This window comes from Taudactylus pleione, unplaced genomic scaffold (genome assembly GCF_031769625.1).
Source record: "Taudactylus pleione unplaced genomic scaffold, aTauple2 ptg000125l, whole genome shotgun sequence".
Classification (NCBI taxonomy): domain Eukaryota; kingdom Metazoa; phylum Chordata; class Amphibia; order Anura; family Myobatrachidae; genus Taudactylus; species Taudactylus pleione.
This window is the reverse complement of record NW_028284527.1, coordinates 5,186,108-5,201,571: the sequence shown is the minus strand read 5'-3', so window position 1 is coordinate 5,201,571 and position 15,464 is coordinate 5,186,108. Positions and strand designations below refer to the sequence as shown.

Genomic DNA, 15,464 nt, shown 5'->3' with positions numbered 1-15,464 from the left:
AATACTCTCAATCCTATTTTCAGTGTTCAGTGTTAGTTGCTTTTATCTCATTGTTATATATAAAGCATCTTTACCTCCCATTTTCTTTCTCCTCATGTTGTTTTATTTTTTCTAAACAAGATATCAGTAGGAATAACTGAGTACAATGGCCCTCTAATAGCTGCAAGATAAAATTGTTCTTTATGATTAACATCAGTTTATGGTGCTTAAATCTTACTCTGCATTTGTACATGCATGGTATGCAATCGGGAAGCCGGCGGACGTAAGCCCGACAGCCGGCTTCCCGACTGCTTTATCCCGGTGAGGGTTAAAGACAGGCGTCTAATTGTAGACACCTGTCATTTTACCGACGCCGGGATTGCTGGGCGCTACTGCGGACAGCCGCTGGTGACGGGGGGAGGGTTAGGTTTAGGGCTCCCAGGGGGGATTTAGGATTAGCTATCCCCCCGGGAGGTTAGGGTTAGGCTAGGGGGAGTGAGGGTTAGGGCTAGTCACCCCCGTGGGGGACTAAGGGTTAGGCGGTGGGGAAGGGGGGGGGGGGTTAGGTTTAGGCACTGGGGGGAAGGTTAGGGTTAGGCACCCCTAAGGAGTGTTATGGGGGTTAGATTAGTTGATACTTACCGGGATTTTCAGCCGTGTCGGCCTGCCGCTGTCGGGATCTGATCCGCCGGACTTGTGTCCGGTGGTAATTCATATGTATTCCACATTCTTAGCGGCCACATCTGCAATTTATCGCACTGCCCATGGGCCCGAGGCAGACATACGCATCTGAGTGAATCTATGGGGCTATTCAGAGTAGTGCCGGAGTCGGATAGATCTCCACTTGCAGCTAAATGGATGTCAGTGTCAATGGGGACGTTCGGACTTAGCATATATTCCCTGTGGGCATGTAGATAGAATTGCAGACTATTCAGACGTCAGCGTATCCGCTGATTTCAGATGGACCCTAGGTAGTGTGGGATAGACATGGCAGGCTCTGTATAGGGGGAGACATCAGCATTTATATTTAGTATGCTTCATCTCTTATCGCTACAATATTGAGAATTTGTGATATTTAATAAATATGCTCCTTAGGGAGAGAAGTCTGTCAAATAAGTAGCTTAGGAGGTGTATTTTATCTATTGCACATCGTTCTGAAATTGTAAGTAGTGTAGGGGCAGCTTATGTCTAAGTGGTTTGCAGGGTCTTGGGTAATGGAAATGCTCTCTGCAAATTGATGTTGGAGCATAACCTTCTTACAGTGTAACGCCAATGGTACTTTGTTAGGTGTGCAAATAAAACTCCAATACGTAACAGTAAGCTGCTGTATTAAAGTAATTATAGCAGTATTCTGTACTGAAGCGACTGCTTTTTTCGTGTGGCTGCCTGTCAGTTCGCTGATAACAATAATTTGTGTGTATATTTGTTTTGTGCAGAATGAAGACTGTAAGCCACAATGGGACAGGAACTAATGTGAATGTACTAACATGCCCCTTTTGTCAGTCCTAAGATTTTCTCCATCACCATAATGTATTACAAAGAGTCACCGGATAGGTGTTACGGTAACTCACAGAAAAAACAGCATAGAAACTGACTGACTTGGGCTTATATATTGTTTGGTATTTGGTCATTTGAAGGAATTTTGTGGCATGCTATAGTGCAATATATTGTGGAAAACCAAAGAAGGTAAATGTCAGTATATTCTGACGGTCCGATCATGACCATTTTTATTAGGAGGGAAGTTTGAAATTGCTTGTTGGTGTTGCTGTAGTGATATTTGTGACATCTTAAAAGTAGTACAACTGAGGAAATTGTAAAAGGAAACGTGAAAACTAGAAAGGCCAGCAGCTGCAAAGAAAAATAAAAATAAATGTAAAATATTTGAACAAAAGTGGTATTACTAATGTAGGAGATAGATACAGTAGATAGATTACATCTGTCATATGGGGTAAAGTTTTGAGAACCTCCCTGTAAGGAGGACATAGAGGTCACAAAATGATGGCCTTAATAAAAAGGGAATTGAAGGGTTTTATTATGAAGATAGGTTAGAAACCAAGGTTTGTTTACAAAAGGTTCCTTAGAGATGACCTACAGTGGTGCTTGAAAGTTTGTGAGCCCTTCAAAGTTTTCTATATTTCTGCTGACATTTAGTCTAAAACTACTTCAGATATTCACACAAGTCCTAAAAGTAGATCAAGAGAACCAAATCAAACAATAGAGAGAAAAATGTGCTCATTTTTTTATTGAGGAAAATTATCCAATATCACATATCTGTGAGTGGCAAAAGTATGTCAACCTTTGCTTTCAGTATCTGGTATGACACCCTTGTGCAGCAATAACTGCTTCTAAACATCTCCGGTAATTATTGATTTAGTCCTGAACATCGGCTTGGAGGAATTTATACCCCTTTCCTCCGTAGAAAACTACTTCAACTCTGTTCTGTTGGTGAGTTTCCTCCCATGAACTGCTCGCTTTAGGTCCTTCCACAACATTTCGATTGGATTAAGGTCAGGACTTTGACTTGTCCATTCCAAAACTTTACATTTATTCTTCTTAAGCCATTCATTGGTCGAATGACTAGGTTGTTGTCTTGCTGCATGACCCACGTTCTCTTGAGATGCTTTTCATGGACAGATATCCTGACGTTTTCCTTCTAGAATGTTCTTGTATAATTCAGACTTCATTGTGCCATCAATGATGGCAAGTCGTCTTGGGCCAGATGCAGCCAAACAGGCCCAAACCATGATACCACCACTACAGTGTTTCACAGATTTTGAAGTTTTTATACTGGAATGCAGTGTTGTCCTTTCTCCAAACATAACTCTTCTCATTTAAACCAAAAGGCTCTATTTTGGACTTTATCTGTCCACAAAACATTGTTCCAATGGTCTTCTGGCTTGTCCAGGTGATCTTTAGCAAACTGCAGATGGGCAGCAATGTTCTTTTTGGAGAGCAGTGGCTTTCTCCTGGCATTCCTGTCATTCGCACCATTGTTGATCAGTGTCTCCTGATGGTGGACTCATGAACATTAACATTAGCTAATGTGAGAAAGGCCTTCAGTTGCTTAGAGGTTACCTTGGGTTCCTTTTGTGACCTTGCAAACTATGAGATGCCTTGCTCTTGGCATGATCTTTGTTAGTCGACCACTCCTGGGGAGGGAAATAATGGTCTGGAATTTCCTCCATTTGTACATAATCTGCCTGACTGTTGATTGGTGGAGTCCAAACTCTTTAGAGATGGCTTTGTAACCTTTTCTAGCATGATGAGCATCAACAGCTCTTCTTCTGAGGTCGTCAGAAATCTCCATTGTTCGTGGCATGATACACTTCCACAAACGTGTTGTGAACATCAGCCTTTGATCCCTGTTCTTTTAAAAAGACAGATTGTCCACTCACACCTGATTGTCATCCCATAGATTGAAAATACCTGATCATTTTCCTCAAAAAATATAAAAGGTCTAATATTTTTTTTTTTTTGTCTAATTTGTGTGAAAATCTGAGGTAGTTGTAGACTCAACCATCAGTCTCGCTATAGAAATCTGTGATGGGGAACAGTAGAGCGGTTGACAGGGCTGATCAGAGAGGTGGATAGTGATGGGATGAAGCAGTGATGGAGTCGGTGACTAATAACAGTAGAGCGGGTGGTAGAGCTGACCAGAGAGGTGGATAGTGCGGGGTGGTGTGGACGGGTTGAGATTGACTCAGCATATGCTGGGTCCAATAAACTAGTATATTATAACAATTTACATCCATAAATTATCAATAATAAACTGGTATATTTTTGCTTTGCTTGTACATGATTTTGTTTACAGTTTAAACCTCTTTTCTCTTTACAAAGTGTTAGTGCCCTCAGGATAGCATAGTTGGGTGAGGATCATCTATTCCCAAAGAAAGCATTGATACCATCAGTCTTGAAGACTTTCAAAATTAGAAGGTATTCAGTATGCGGCAGCAATGAAGCAATATTCTGTCTACTGGCTTGGACAGCCACAGCTCCATACCAGTGAGCTGTGGATGTCTAGTAATAAAGCACACATTTTGTGTGGGACTGTAGTCTCGTTCTTTTGAAATGGTGTAAAATAAACTTTAATATTCAATTAATTGAAACACTACTCTTATCCAGGTTATAACTGCACCCTCTAATCACTATTGTTAATCTGCAGAAAGGGGTCTGAGAGGAAGGGGAAGCTAGTACTAACTTGGGCGGCAGCAGTCTCTCCCCAGTGTGCTGGACTGTGGAGGGTTAAGGGAGACTGCTTTTGCTGGGCAAATGCAGTCTAATCTGTCTCCTTGTAAGTGGAAGGGGGCCGATTACACTGATTGTCTCCCCTTGGATCTGTCCCCTGGCTGAGGGGGACAAATCTGCCCCCCTTCAAAACGCAAATTATTTTGGGCGGGAGAAGACGTGGCCACGCCTCCCTGATTTTGTCATGCCCAGATACCTGGGCTAATTCTAGTTACTCCAAAAGAATGCCAAATAGTATTCCTATATTGTCAAAGAAAAATGACCTAATTGAGTTATGGAAATTAGAGGTAATGTGTTTTTAAAAAATCACAGCTTAAAAATGATACTCTGTATTTGTAAGGAAGGCACTCTTCTGTCATCTTGTGAATAAAACATACTTTAGTCCAGAAAAATATAAATTTCTTGACATTTTAGCCATCCTCCATCACCAGTGTGATATATACATATCCTATCAATCTATTGGGATTCCTCCCAGGGTCCCCCGCATCTCGCACATGCGCTGGCTGAAGGCTATGCATGCGCAGAGGGACTCTCTGGTCATAAACCCAGAAATCCCCACACTGCAAAGAACAGCTCTTCTAGGAAGAGATGACCTTTGCTTAAATGTACATGTATACAGCGTTCCTAAACGCTGGTATGCACTCGATCATTGGCTGGATGCCTGAGTTTCTAATGCTTGAACTTCTGTATTAAGAGCACTTGAAATAATTTCAGGAAGCACACCGTATTAACATTGAATCCATGGATATTACACTATAAAGTGTGTTTTTAATGTTTTTTTTTTTTTTTTTTACATATCCAACGTGAATGTGTGGTGATCAAGATTTCATGGTGAAAAGAAAATGCACTGAAATACCTGTTGCGCACTGTTAAACCCTTTTCTGGTTTAATTGTATATGTGAAGATATATGGTGGACTTCTATCTTTGGGTTTATTTAGAGCTGCAGATAAAAGCTATTGAGTGCGATATTCCCTCCTATACATTTTATTGCTTTGGTACAAATATTTGTGCACATCAGTAAGCCAAATGGTGATTTTTTTTTTTTTTTACCAATGGAGCTACTTGTTTGTTTTTTTGTTAGAGACTGTCTCAAGCAGTATGTACCTGTCCTTGGCTGTATGGTTAATATTTTTCATGTTTATGTGCTTCTAACACGTACCTGTCCTCATAGGCGAAAGCTATTTGCTTGGTATTGTTCAAGCTTTTGATGTTGAACATGGTTGGATTGTGAGGACATGTATTTGGTTTGCCTGCATACTAGTTTTAGAGTTTCTCTTTCATCCACTAGGGGACACTGGAGGTGCTTACGCTGGGAGTATAGAGGCGTGGATAACTGGAGCCGGCACTTTAATAATTTAGAAGTGTGAAGCTCCTCCCCCTCTATGCCCCATCAGCCCTCAGTTTAGAAAATGTGCCTACGGAGCTGGTCACAACCTGCTGTGCTCCAGCAATACATTTATTTAATTTTATTTTATTTTAAAACATCTTTTACATTCCTATAGGTACCCTTCGCCACCTATCTAAAAGGTGGGGTCCGGGTACCTGGCGCCCTGGTGTTTTAGCAAACACCAGGAAGGAGTGCACAGGGCTCATTACAAGAGCTCCTGACAGCTCCTTATCGCCACAGCAGGTCTTCACAACAAGAAGAGAAGACTCTGCTGACCTGCCGAGAGAAGCCTCTCCGGGGACACGCAGTGAGTAACGAGCTGCGCATCCCCCGGCTCCTGCCCCCGCTGCCCGGCGCTGACACAGCATGCTGCGCTGTGTTAGTGTGTGCATAGCGCTGTTAGACAGCGCTACAGGGTCCCGCTGTCAGCGCTGCCCTGCGCTGTGTTAGGGAAAACACAGCGCTACACGCGGCTGCTTGTTTCTCCCCTCTCCCCATTGAACACGCGGGTAGCGCGGAGGGGAGGGGGGGATGGACATAGCAGCCATAATTGAGCCCTTAGGGCATGAAGAAGGGGGCGGGGCCTAATTAGCGCGGACTCTATATGCGGCAAGCGCCTGTAAAAAAAAAAAAAAAAACAGCGTGGCTGCCATTAACTCTAAAATGCCTGCATCTCTCCCTTATACAGGAAGAGTGCAGCAGAACTGAATTGGCTCCCCATTCCATTCCAGAGGCTGTGCTTAATTCCGCGCCGGTTTCCTTCTAGCTACCATTTTCCATCATCCATGATGGAGAAGTGGGAAACGCGCCCCCCCCCCCCCCCCCCCCACCAGTAGATGCGTCAGTCTCCCTTTTTTTTCTAAAAAAAACAGCACTCCCAGTACCGGGAGCTACAGTACTAAAAGATCCTTCAGGTCGTAAATTGGAGACAACGCTAAGATCTATTTATACTGCAGCGAGTGCTCTACTTATGCCCACCCTTGTTACTGCTTGTGTTAACAAAGCGGTGGTTTGCTGGGCTGACCAGTTGATTACAGGTTTGGACTCGGGTACTTCTAGAGCAAAGTTACGCCTACTAGCTGAACACATCCGCGAGTCTGCAGTTTTCCTGGGAGAAGCGTCAAAAGATATCAGTCAGATTAGTGCTCGCATATCTGCTTCTGCTATTTCGGGCCGCAGAGCCCTCTGGTTGCGCGCCTGGCATGCGGACGCAGAATCCAAGCGTGCGGTGGAGGGTTTACCATTCAATGGCGACATGCTGTTTGGCCCGGAATTGGACAAATGGATATCCCAGACCACGGGGGGTAAGTCTTCCTTCCTCCCGTCAACTGCAGCGGCTCCCAGACTGGACCTTCCTTTCATTCCTTTCGTGTGCCACATTCCTTTCGTGGTAGAGCCAGAGGTGCTCCCTCCCAAGCAGGAGGCGGCGGAGGTAGAGGTCGCCCACACTCGGTTGCACGTAGACAGGAGCCTAAGCCAGCTGAAAAACAGGTGGCATGATGGACTTCCGTCCCACCTGGGACCACCTACAGTGGGAGGCTGCCTGCAACGATTTCAACAAGTTTGCAACCAGACATCTCCAGAGCCGTGGATCCGCAGACTAATTTCCCTGGGGTACCGAATAGAGTTCGAGGTCCCCCCTCCACCTCGGTTCTTCACTACAAGTCTGCCAATACCTGCAGACAAGGCCAGGGTTCTACAGGAGGCTATCCAGTCTCTAGTAGTATCATCTGTGCTAGTCCCAGTTCCAGAACATCAACGAGGTATGGGGTTTTACTCTAACCTGTTTTGTAGTACCCAAACCGGATGGATCGGTCAGTCCCATCTTGAACCTCAAGTCATTGAACCTGTATCTGAAGATGTATCGGTTCAAAATGGAGTCTCTGCAGTTTGTTATTGCGAGCTTGGAACCAGGAGAGTTCCTATTATCTATGGATATCAAGGATGCTTATCTCCACGTTCCCATTTGGGAACCACACCAAGCCTTTCTGCGTTTCGCCATATTGAAGGATCTTTATCAGTTTCGGGCATTGCCGTTCGGGTTATCCTCGGCTCCCCGCATCTTCACCAAACTCGTGTCAGTCATGATTGCTCTCCTTCGGTCATCGGAAGTGAACATAATCCCTTATTTGGACGACCTGTTACTCAAGGCGCAGTCGGTATCCCTTCTTACAAGTCATGCCTTACTGACATATCAGACTCTAATCCAACACGGTTGGATAATAAACTTCAAGAAATCAAATCTCAATCCGTCCCAGAAGCTCCTGTTTCTGGGCATGATCTTCGATACGGCATCACAGAGGATCTTCCTTCCAGTAGACAAGGCCCGGGATATCCGGTTGTTAGTTCAGCTGGTCCTCAGACCAAAGAGGGTGTCCCTCCTTCTTTGTCTGCGTCTCCTGGGGAAGATGGTAGCAGCCTTCGAGGCAATACAGTTCCGACGGTTCCACTCCAGTGTGTTTCAGCTGGACCTACTAACACAGGGGTCAGGGTCTCATCTGCTCCTACATCGCCAGATCCGTCTGAGCCCCGCTACCAGAGTGGCCCTTCTCTGGTGGACACAATCCAACAATCTTCTTGCGGGCCGGAGATTCGGAGTGTGGGACTGGATCATCGTAACAACGGATGCCAGCCTTCGAGGATGGGGAGCTGTAGTCCTCGATTATCATTTACAGGGTCGATGGTTCCCTCTAGAACAAAAGTGGCCCATAAATGTGTTGGAACTCAGAGCGATCTACAATGCTCTGATAGAAGCAACAGAGTTTCTAAGAACTCGTCCGGTAAGAGTTCAGTCCGACAACGCGACGGCCGTCGCACACATCAACCGCCAAGGCGGGAGTCGGAGTCGCATGGCCATGCGAGAAGTAACTCAGATTCTCAGTTGGGCCGAGAGCCAGTCAGTAATCCTGTCGGCGGTATTCATCCCGGGTGTGGGCAACTGGGAAGCAGATTACCTAAGCCGACAGGATATCCACCCTGGGGAATGGAAGCTTCATCCAGACGTGTTCAACGCGCTGATACGTCGATGGGGATGTTCTCAGGTGGACCTCATGGCGTCACGATTGAATTGTCAGCTCCCGGTATACGTGTCAAGAACTCGAGATCCGCAGGCAGTGGCAGTAGACGCTCTGACAGTTCCATGGAACTACGACTTGGTTTACCTCTTTCCTCCGATTCCACTTCTTCCTCGACTGCTAAAAAGGATAAAACACGAGTCAGCCTCTGTCATTCTCGTGTTTCTGCTTTTCTTCAGACGGGTCTGGATTCTGGCCTTCGTCTTGGAACTTTAAAGGTGCAGGTTTCTGCCCTTTCCATTTTCTTTCAACAGAAATTGGCCCTCATTCCTGAGGTGCAGACGTTTCTTCAGGGGGTCTTGCGGGTGCAGCCTCCTTTTGTACCTCCGATTGCTCCCTGGGACTTGAACTTAGTGCTTTTGTTTCTTCAGTCGTCCATGTTTGAACCTTTGGAAGAGGTTGATATTAAGTAATTGTCTTGGAAGACTGTCCTTCTCTTGGCTCTCGCTTCGGCTCGTAGAGTTTCGGAATTGGGTGCTCTGTCCTATAAGCCACCTTGCCTTGTGTTTCATGCTGATAGGGCGGAACTCCGGACGGTAGCCGCCTTCCTTCCCAAGGTAGTGTCGGCTTTTCATATTAATCAGCCTATTGTGGTACCGTCCTTTGTAGGAGGACTCTGGTGGTTCTTCTACCTTAGATGCGGAGAGCTCTAACCACATCCATGTTGACAGGACTGCTTTCATCCGAACCGCATCATAGAGGACAAAAAGTGACTCAGACTTACGGAGGGGTTGGCCAGCGTCTAAGCAGACTTTGGCACGTTGGATTCGACTGACTATTCATCAAGCTTATGTTGGTGCCGAACGCCGGCCTCCTTCGTCCATTTCGGCTCATTCCACACGTTCTGTGGGTGCGTCCTGGGCGGCCGGAAGGGGAGCCTCCACGTCACAGTTGTGCCGTGCGGCCACTTGGTCTTCTGTGCACACGTTTGTCAAGTTTTTACAAATTTGATACGTTCGCGGTTTTGGCCGTCTTGTTCTGCAGGCCCCGCATAGCGCTCCCGCCCGTGGGGAAAACTTTGGGACGTCCCCAGCGTAAGCACCTCCAGTGTCCCCTAGTGGATGAGAGAGAAAATGGGATTTTGGCACCTACCGGTAAATCCTTTTCTCTGATTCCACAGGGGACACTGGACGCCCACCTCTGCGCTCTTAGCCTGCCTGTTCGGTTTGTTCCATATGTTGTATGTTTTGATTATTGTGTGTTCTCTCCCTATTTACTCTGCTTGTTCTCCATCTCCTCTCGGTCTTCATTTTCTAAACTGAGGGCTGATGGGGCATAGAGGGGGAGGAGCTTCACACTTCTAAATTATTAAAGTGCCGGCTCCAGTTATCCACGCCTCTATACCCCCAGCGTAAGCACCTCCAGTGTCCCTTGTGGAATCAGAGAAAAGGATTTACCGGTAGGTACGAAAATCCCATTTTTTTCTGCAAACCATAAAATAGACAGCTTGAATGGCAAAATAACTATTAATATCTTTTATGTTTAAAAAAAAAAGTCAAAATCTTTGCTATTCTGGATCTATTTGCAGAACTTTACAAGGCACATGATCAGAGGTTGCATTAAAATACATATTTTAAAGTTAAAAACTTTTATGTACCACCATTAATTTGCACTTTTTTTTTTTTTGAATGTTGAATTTTTTTTTTTTCTTTGACAGGTCTAAGACTGGAAACGCGCAACAATCAATTTCTAAGTTTGCGGTAATTATGAAGGTATGTATTTGTTTTTCTATTTTGTGTTGTGTTCAAGTAGTATGTTGGTTTAAAATACTTTTACATACAACCCTGTTTTGTAGCTTTTTATAGTAGCAGAAACTAGAGTTGTGTTATCTTTAATCCTATCTGGCAGGGAAATGTATATAGCCTCACAGAGATTAAGTTGACTAGTTGCCCAAGGCTACCAATCCGCTCTTAAACATCATTTAAAAGTCTGTGCTGATTGGTTGCTTTGGGCAATTTCTCCACGTTCTCTCTCCAAGGCTTGATACATCTTCCCTTTGCTCTCTCACTGTAATATAATCTAACATTAAACTGTTCCCTATAGCGTGAAGGCAGTTTTAACTAACAACGAAATAATTCCAGGCGGTTTGTATAAATTCCAGGTAGATTTGTATAAAAAAACACGAGATGGGTACAGAAATCTCTCACTTAGACATGTAAACTACACACAAATTATTATTATTATTTTTTTTTGACGGCACTGTCCTTTCCAAACCTTTTTAGATCTATTCATGGCAGCAGAGTTTTGGTTGATCAGACCTAGAATACTTAGAGGACCACACAATGGTGTAATGCTTCAGAATTTTATATTAGAAGAGGAAAATATTTATCTTAAGTATTGATACGGAGCATCAAAAGAAATCTGGCTATAGGCTAGTGCTGAGCACTTGTTATGAGGATAGTTAGAATATGAATAAATGTGTGTATGGAACAGCAAGTGATGAAGTAAAGTACCAGAAAGCACCAATATCTATGACAAAAACCTTATCTGCGTGCTGTCATTATCCCTCTTTAAGAATTCCAGTACGCTGTGACCGTGTGGAGCCTGTAGCGCATTGATGCTCCTAATATCTGACACACTTTTGTGCTCCTCTATATCTTGTAGGTCGATGGTGGTGGTTTATTCATTTGTGTTGGCCACCTGTTGTGGTTGAGAGACTCTCATCCTTGTAACTTGAACTGAAAAATAGTTTTTCTTGACTCATTCTGTGCTCTAACTCGACAATGTTATTACAATCCTTCACATGAACATCCATATACAAACATCATAAGTGCGGCTCTCTTAAAACACAACAATCATGGAAATGTAGTTTTCCAACATTCCAATGCATTTATTCAGGCATTGTCATCAGTGTACAAGGTACAAAACCATTTGCCTTTCCTTAAGGTATATTTTTCCCTGATGAAATGCCCGAAAAAGGGTATTGGAACGTTGGAAAACTAGATTTCCATGAATGTTGTGTTTTAAGAGAGCCGTGCGTGGTGCACTTATGGGAATGTGTAGGTATGTATACATAGGTGTGTATATATAAATCTTTGTTCTCTGAAGGTTGTAAGCTTGTTTCTACCTTTTTTTTTTTTTTTTTTTTTTTTATGGTAGAGATTTTCAAATTACCCACCACTTTGCTCTCCCTTGTCAGAATACTTACCCCCTCCGCAATCCCCCTCATCTGCGTTTCTAGTCAGTGTTTCTGTTCATAATTCAATGTCCTAGTGCTGCTAGCTAGCATAATTCTGGCACCTCGAGCATCATCAACCTGAAGAAACACAACAACTAGATCAGAAAGCAGAACCAACAAAGGGGACCAACCATGGCCTCTTTTTACACTTGACCCTTCTGTAATGGGGAACTACTAAAAACATCGACCCCAACAGTGCAGAGGAAGAGGACCTGGGGAAGAACCTTCACAATTCAAGTAAGACACAGTAGGGAGGGCGCGGCTATGGGTAACTTTTCAAAGTATCTATTCAGTATAGGTAGAATTATCCTAAAATAGACCCCTCTATATACAAACCTCTAAACTAAAAGGTAAAAAGCTGTACAAACAAAGCACATTGGCTATGCACGTTGTGGATTGACCCTATTAAGGAATACAATCTTTAGGGTTTGTCTGTTTACTAGGAGACTACAAGCTAATAACTCCGTAATGGCTTACTTCAAAACTATTAGGCTCATTTTGCATTTCATTGCACGATATTATACTTTTTCCATGTTGTATTTGGCCTCCCATTTCTTATTCATAGACCATAAATTCTTTGAAACATAGAGTAACCAATTGTGCGGATTGGCACTCCACGGTATATTGAAGCCAAAACGGAACTCAAACTCTTATGCCAGAACTTTGTGACTCTCCGCCCAAAAAATAGATTTGGTGAATTTTCAACACCATTTTGCTTGACTCAGACCCACTCCCCTCCCCTATTTAGTTTGGGTGAAGCATTTATCTTGCATCATTCTAAACTCTTAATATAACCTCTGCTTTCTGCAAAGGCATGGATAGATTTGAAGTCGATAACGAAGTCTCAACCACCATGGACACTTTGGTAAATTAGCACTACTCCTTTAGTTGTAATGTACTCCAGGACGACGGATAAACATGATAATTCAGGGAGTGGGTCCTTAATCAGTTTATTCTAATTTTCTGAAGTGTGATACTACAGTACATACTACAGATGTGTAGAAATTATTAGACTCAAACAAGGAAGTCCCTTTTTCTTTAAAACTATTTTGTCGACACACTGTTTACAACTATTAATTATTAATACTTTGGGCCATATCCAGTTGGCTGCGAAAAGCTGCATTTTGGCGATAAGTATTTGTAGGTGCGAACTTTTCGCTCAAAAACGCTTATCGTGCAATCCTTATTCTGGAGTTTTCGCATGTGCGAAAACCCTATAGACAAAAAACTGCAAACTGTTAATGTGAATAATCCTTTATTGTGGATAAAAATGTTGGGATTTGTTTCAGAACCTCTTGGACACCATACCTAATGACAAATTAGGCAAAAATAATTGAATTCGCTTAATTTGGCCAATAATGACGTGTCCTTTTTGGGGTGAGAAAATTAAGTGTTGGAAAATGGGTTAAAGGTAGTGGGTCTGATATTTTGGGGGGCTCTGTGGATGGGACGTGTGTTTTAATTGTAGGTTGCTGCACCAGGTGTATTTTTTAAATTTTATTTTAAAGTGCACTCTTAGGACACAAATATACTTGCACTCATTTTCATGTACCCCTAATTTTACTACAGCATTTATTTTGGTAAAAAAAAACTTGCTTTTATAATTTTTCCAATGTTTTTAAAAAAATCAGCATTTAACAGCCATTTAACACAATTTAAGAACCCCAAATATTAGAGCCACTAATACACTTCTAAAATGATTCTCTGTGTCAGTTTGCCTTTTTAAGGGGTACAGACAGATTTCCCCGAATCTTGCTGTACTTTTCGCTGGTATCTCCACTAACTGTTTTCGTGCGAATGCATTTTTGCGTCTCTCGTAATAGGATAGTGTGAAAAACGGGAGGGCACATAGACCAGACGCATAAATATTGCACCAAAACACACAAATTGTGCAAAAACTTGTTTAGTTTTCGCTTTTTTGTGGCTAATTGGACATGGCACTTTGTATGATATCCTTTGATTATAATTTGATATGATTTGGCTGCTGTTTTTTTTTTTTTTTTGATGTCTTCATCCCTATGCCATATTTGGAAAAGTTCTTCTATGAGGCCATTCTTGGCGGTGATTGTCGTCGTCTTGAGTTTCCTTTTACAACTGCTCAAATATTCTCACTGGATTTGCATCTTAGATGTTACCTGGGCAGGGAATGACATCTGTTATTTTCTGCTGAGTCAGCCACCTTCAAAAAACAATTTCCCTATTGATTTTCCTTTTTCATTCATCAGGGGGATGCCTTACATCTGGGGTATGTATAGTGGTGGGTGGAGTCGGACACTAGCTAATTGAAAACTGGCTCCTACCCCCTATATAACCCCTCCCTTTCCACCGTAAGCTCTTGTTTTAGGTGCCTTTGGAGTACGGCACTAGCTAGAGAGGTCCTAGCTTTTAGTTTTATTTTTTTCTTTTAAAGTATTCCATGTGGGTGCTTAGTGCTTGTCGCCTGACTCCAGGAACTAACAGAGTGGGAGTTAGATAGATCAGAAGGTTTGTGTGAACCTATATCCACTCTAAAGACTGCCCCTGAGAGAGCCACCAAACCACCATATCCCTGGGTCTCTCTCCAGGCCCGAGACACACGTGAGGGGGCCGCAGGCAAAAAGGTAAGATTTGTTACAAAGTATAAAATCTTGTTGCCAATATACTGCTTCCCGGAACACTGCTATTGAGCAGATTGGCCGGGGCTTGATATTACTCAGATACTGTAGAGCCGGCTTGTCTCACACCTCCATGGGCTGCTCAGCACCACACTGCTTCAATCCTCAGGGCTGAAAGGGTTACAGAAGCAGCAACATGCTGCTGCCTTTATATGAGAGAGGTCCTTTGCTGGGTTCCAGGACACCGCTGCATGTGCAGACTCAGAGCTGTGAAATCATTAGGCTGGGCCACACGCAATAGTTTCCGGGGATCGACGAGACTAAAGGAACAAGTGGCCGGAGGCAATAGGGTGCCGATACATGTGCGGTGGGTGACATTTGAATGGGTGACTGCAGTGAGTAGACGCCGCTGCGCGTGTAGACGCGCAGCGGTGATTATCAGGCCACGGACGCCAGAGGCTATGATTAAAGGTGTCCTGAATTAGCAGGACCCTGCGGCCGACCACGCATCCACACCCCCAGGTATTTCTTTTGATTAAATGCAAGCTGCTACAAAGCCACAGCAGCTAAAGTCTGTAGAACTCGCAGCAGGCATTGGGGGATGGAAGCTGATCAGCTAAGCAGAAAACTGGGATTATTACTATTCTGTATTTAACCTGGTGGTCTGGGCTTATAGATATATAAGCATATTTGCTGCATTGTTTTCACTGATAGTCAGGCAGTAATATAAAGGGGTGTGTGACATTTTACTTTTTGTTTATTGACGGCAAGAAGCAGGGCTGTGCAGTCGGTAATCCCGGGCAGCAGGCTGATTGGACATTTTTTGGGGCGCAAAAAATTTTGCTACCATTTAAAAAAAAAAATTTTAAAAAAATATACTACTACGGCTGTCAGGAGTATGCATACTCGCGGTGATTTAAAATTGGGTGCGAGGCGTGCAAAATTTGAGGATAAAATCACGCACCCAATTGCATATGCCCCTATGACTTGCTCTTACACAAAAATG

General features: G+C 43.6%; 1 protein-coding gene across 1 annotated transcript in view; it reads left to right on the top strand.

Moving 5' to 3' along the window:
* The window catches only part of ARID4B (AT-rich interaction domain 4B), a 194,164-nt gene that overhangs the window by 45,537 nt on the left and 133,163 nt on the right, over positions 1-15,464 (top strand). Inside the window, exon 2 of the mRNA XM_088472505.1 lies at positions 10,344-10,398. Within this exon, the coding sequence (XP_088328631.1) occupies positions 10,344-10,398 (55 nt within the window). The remainder of the gene's footprint in view (positions 1-10,343; positions 10,399-15,464) is intronic.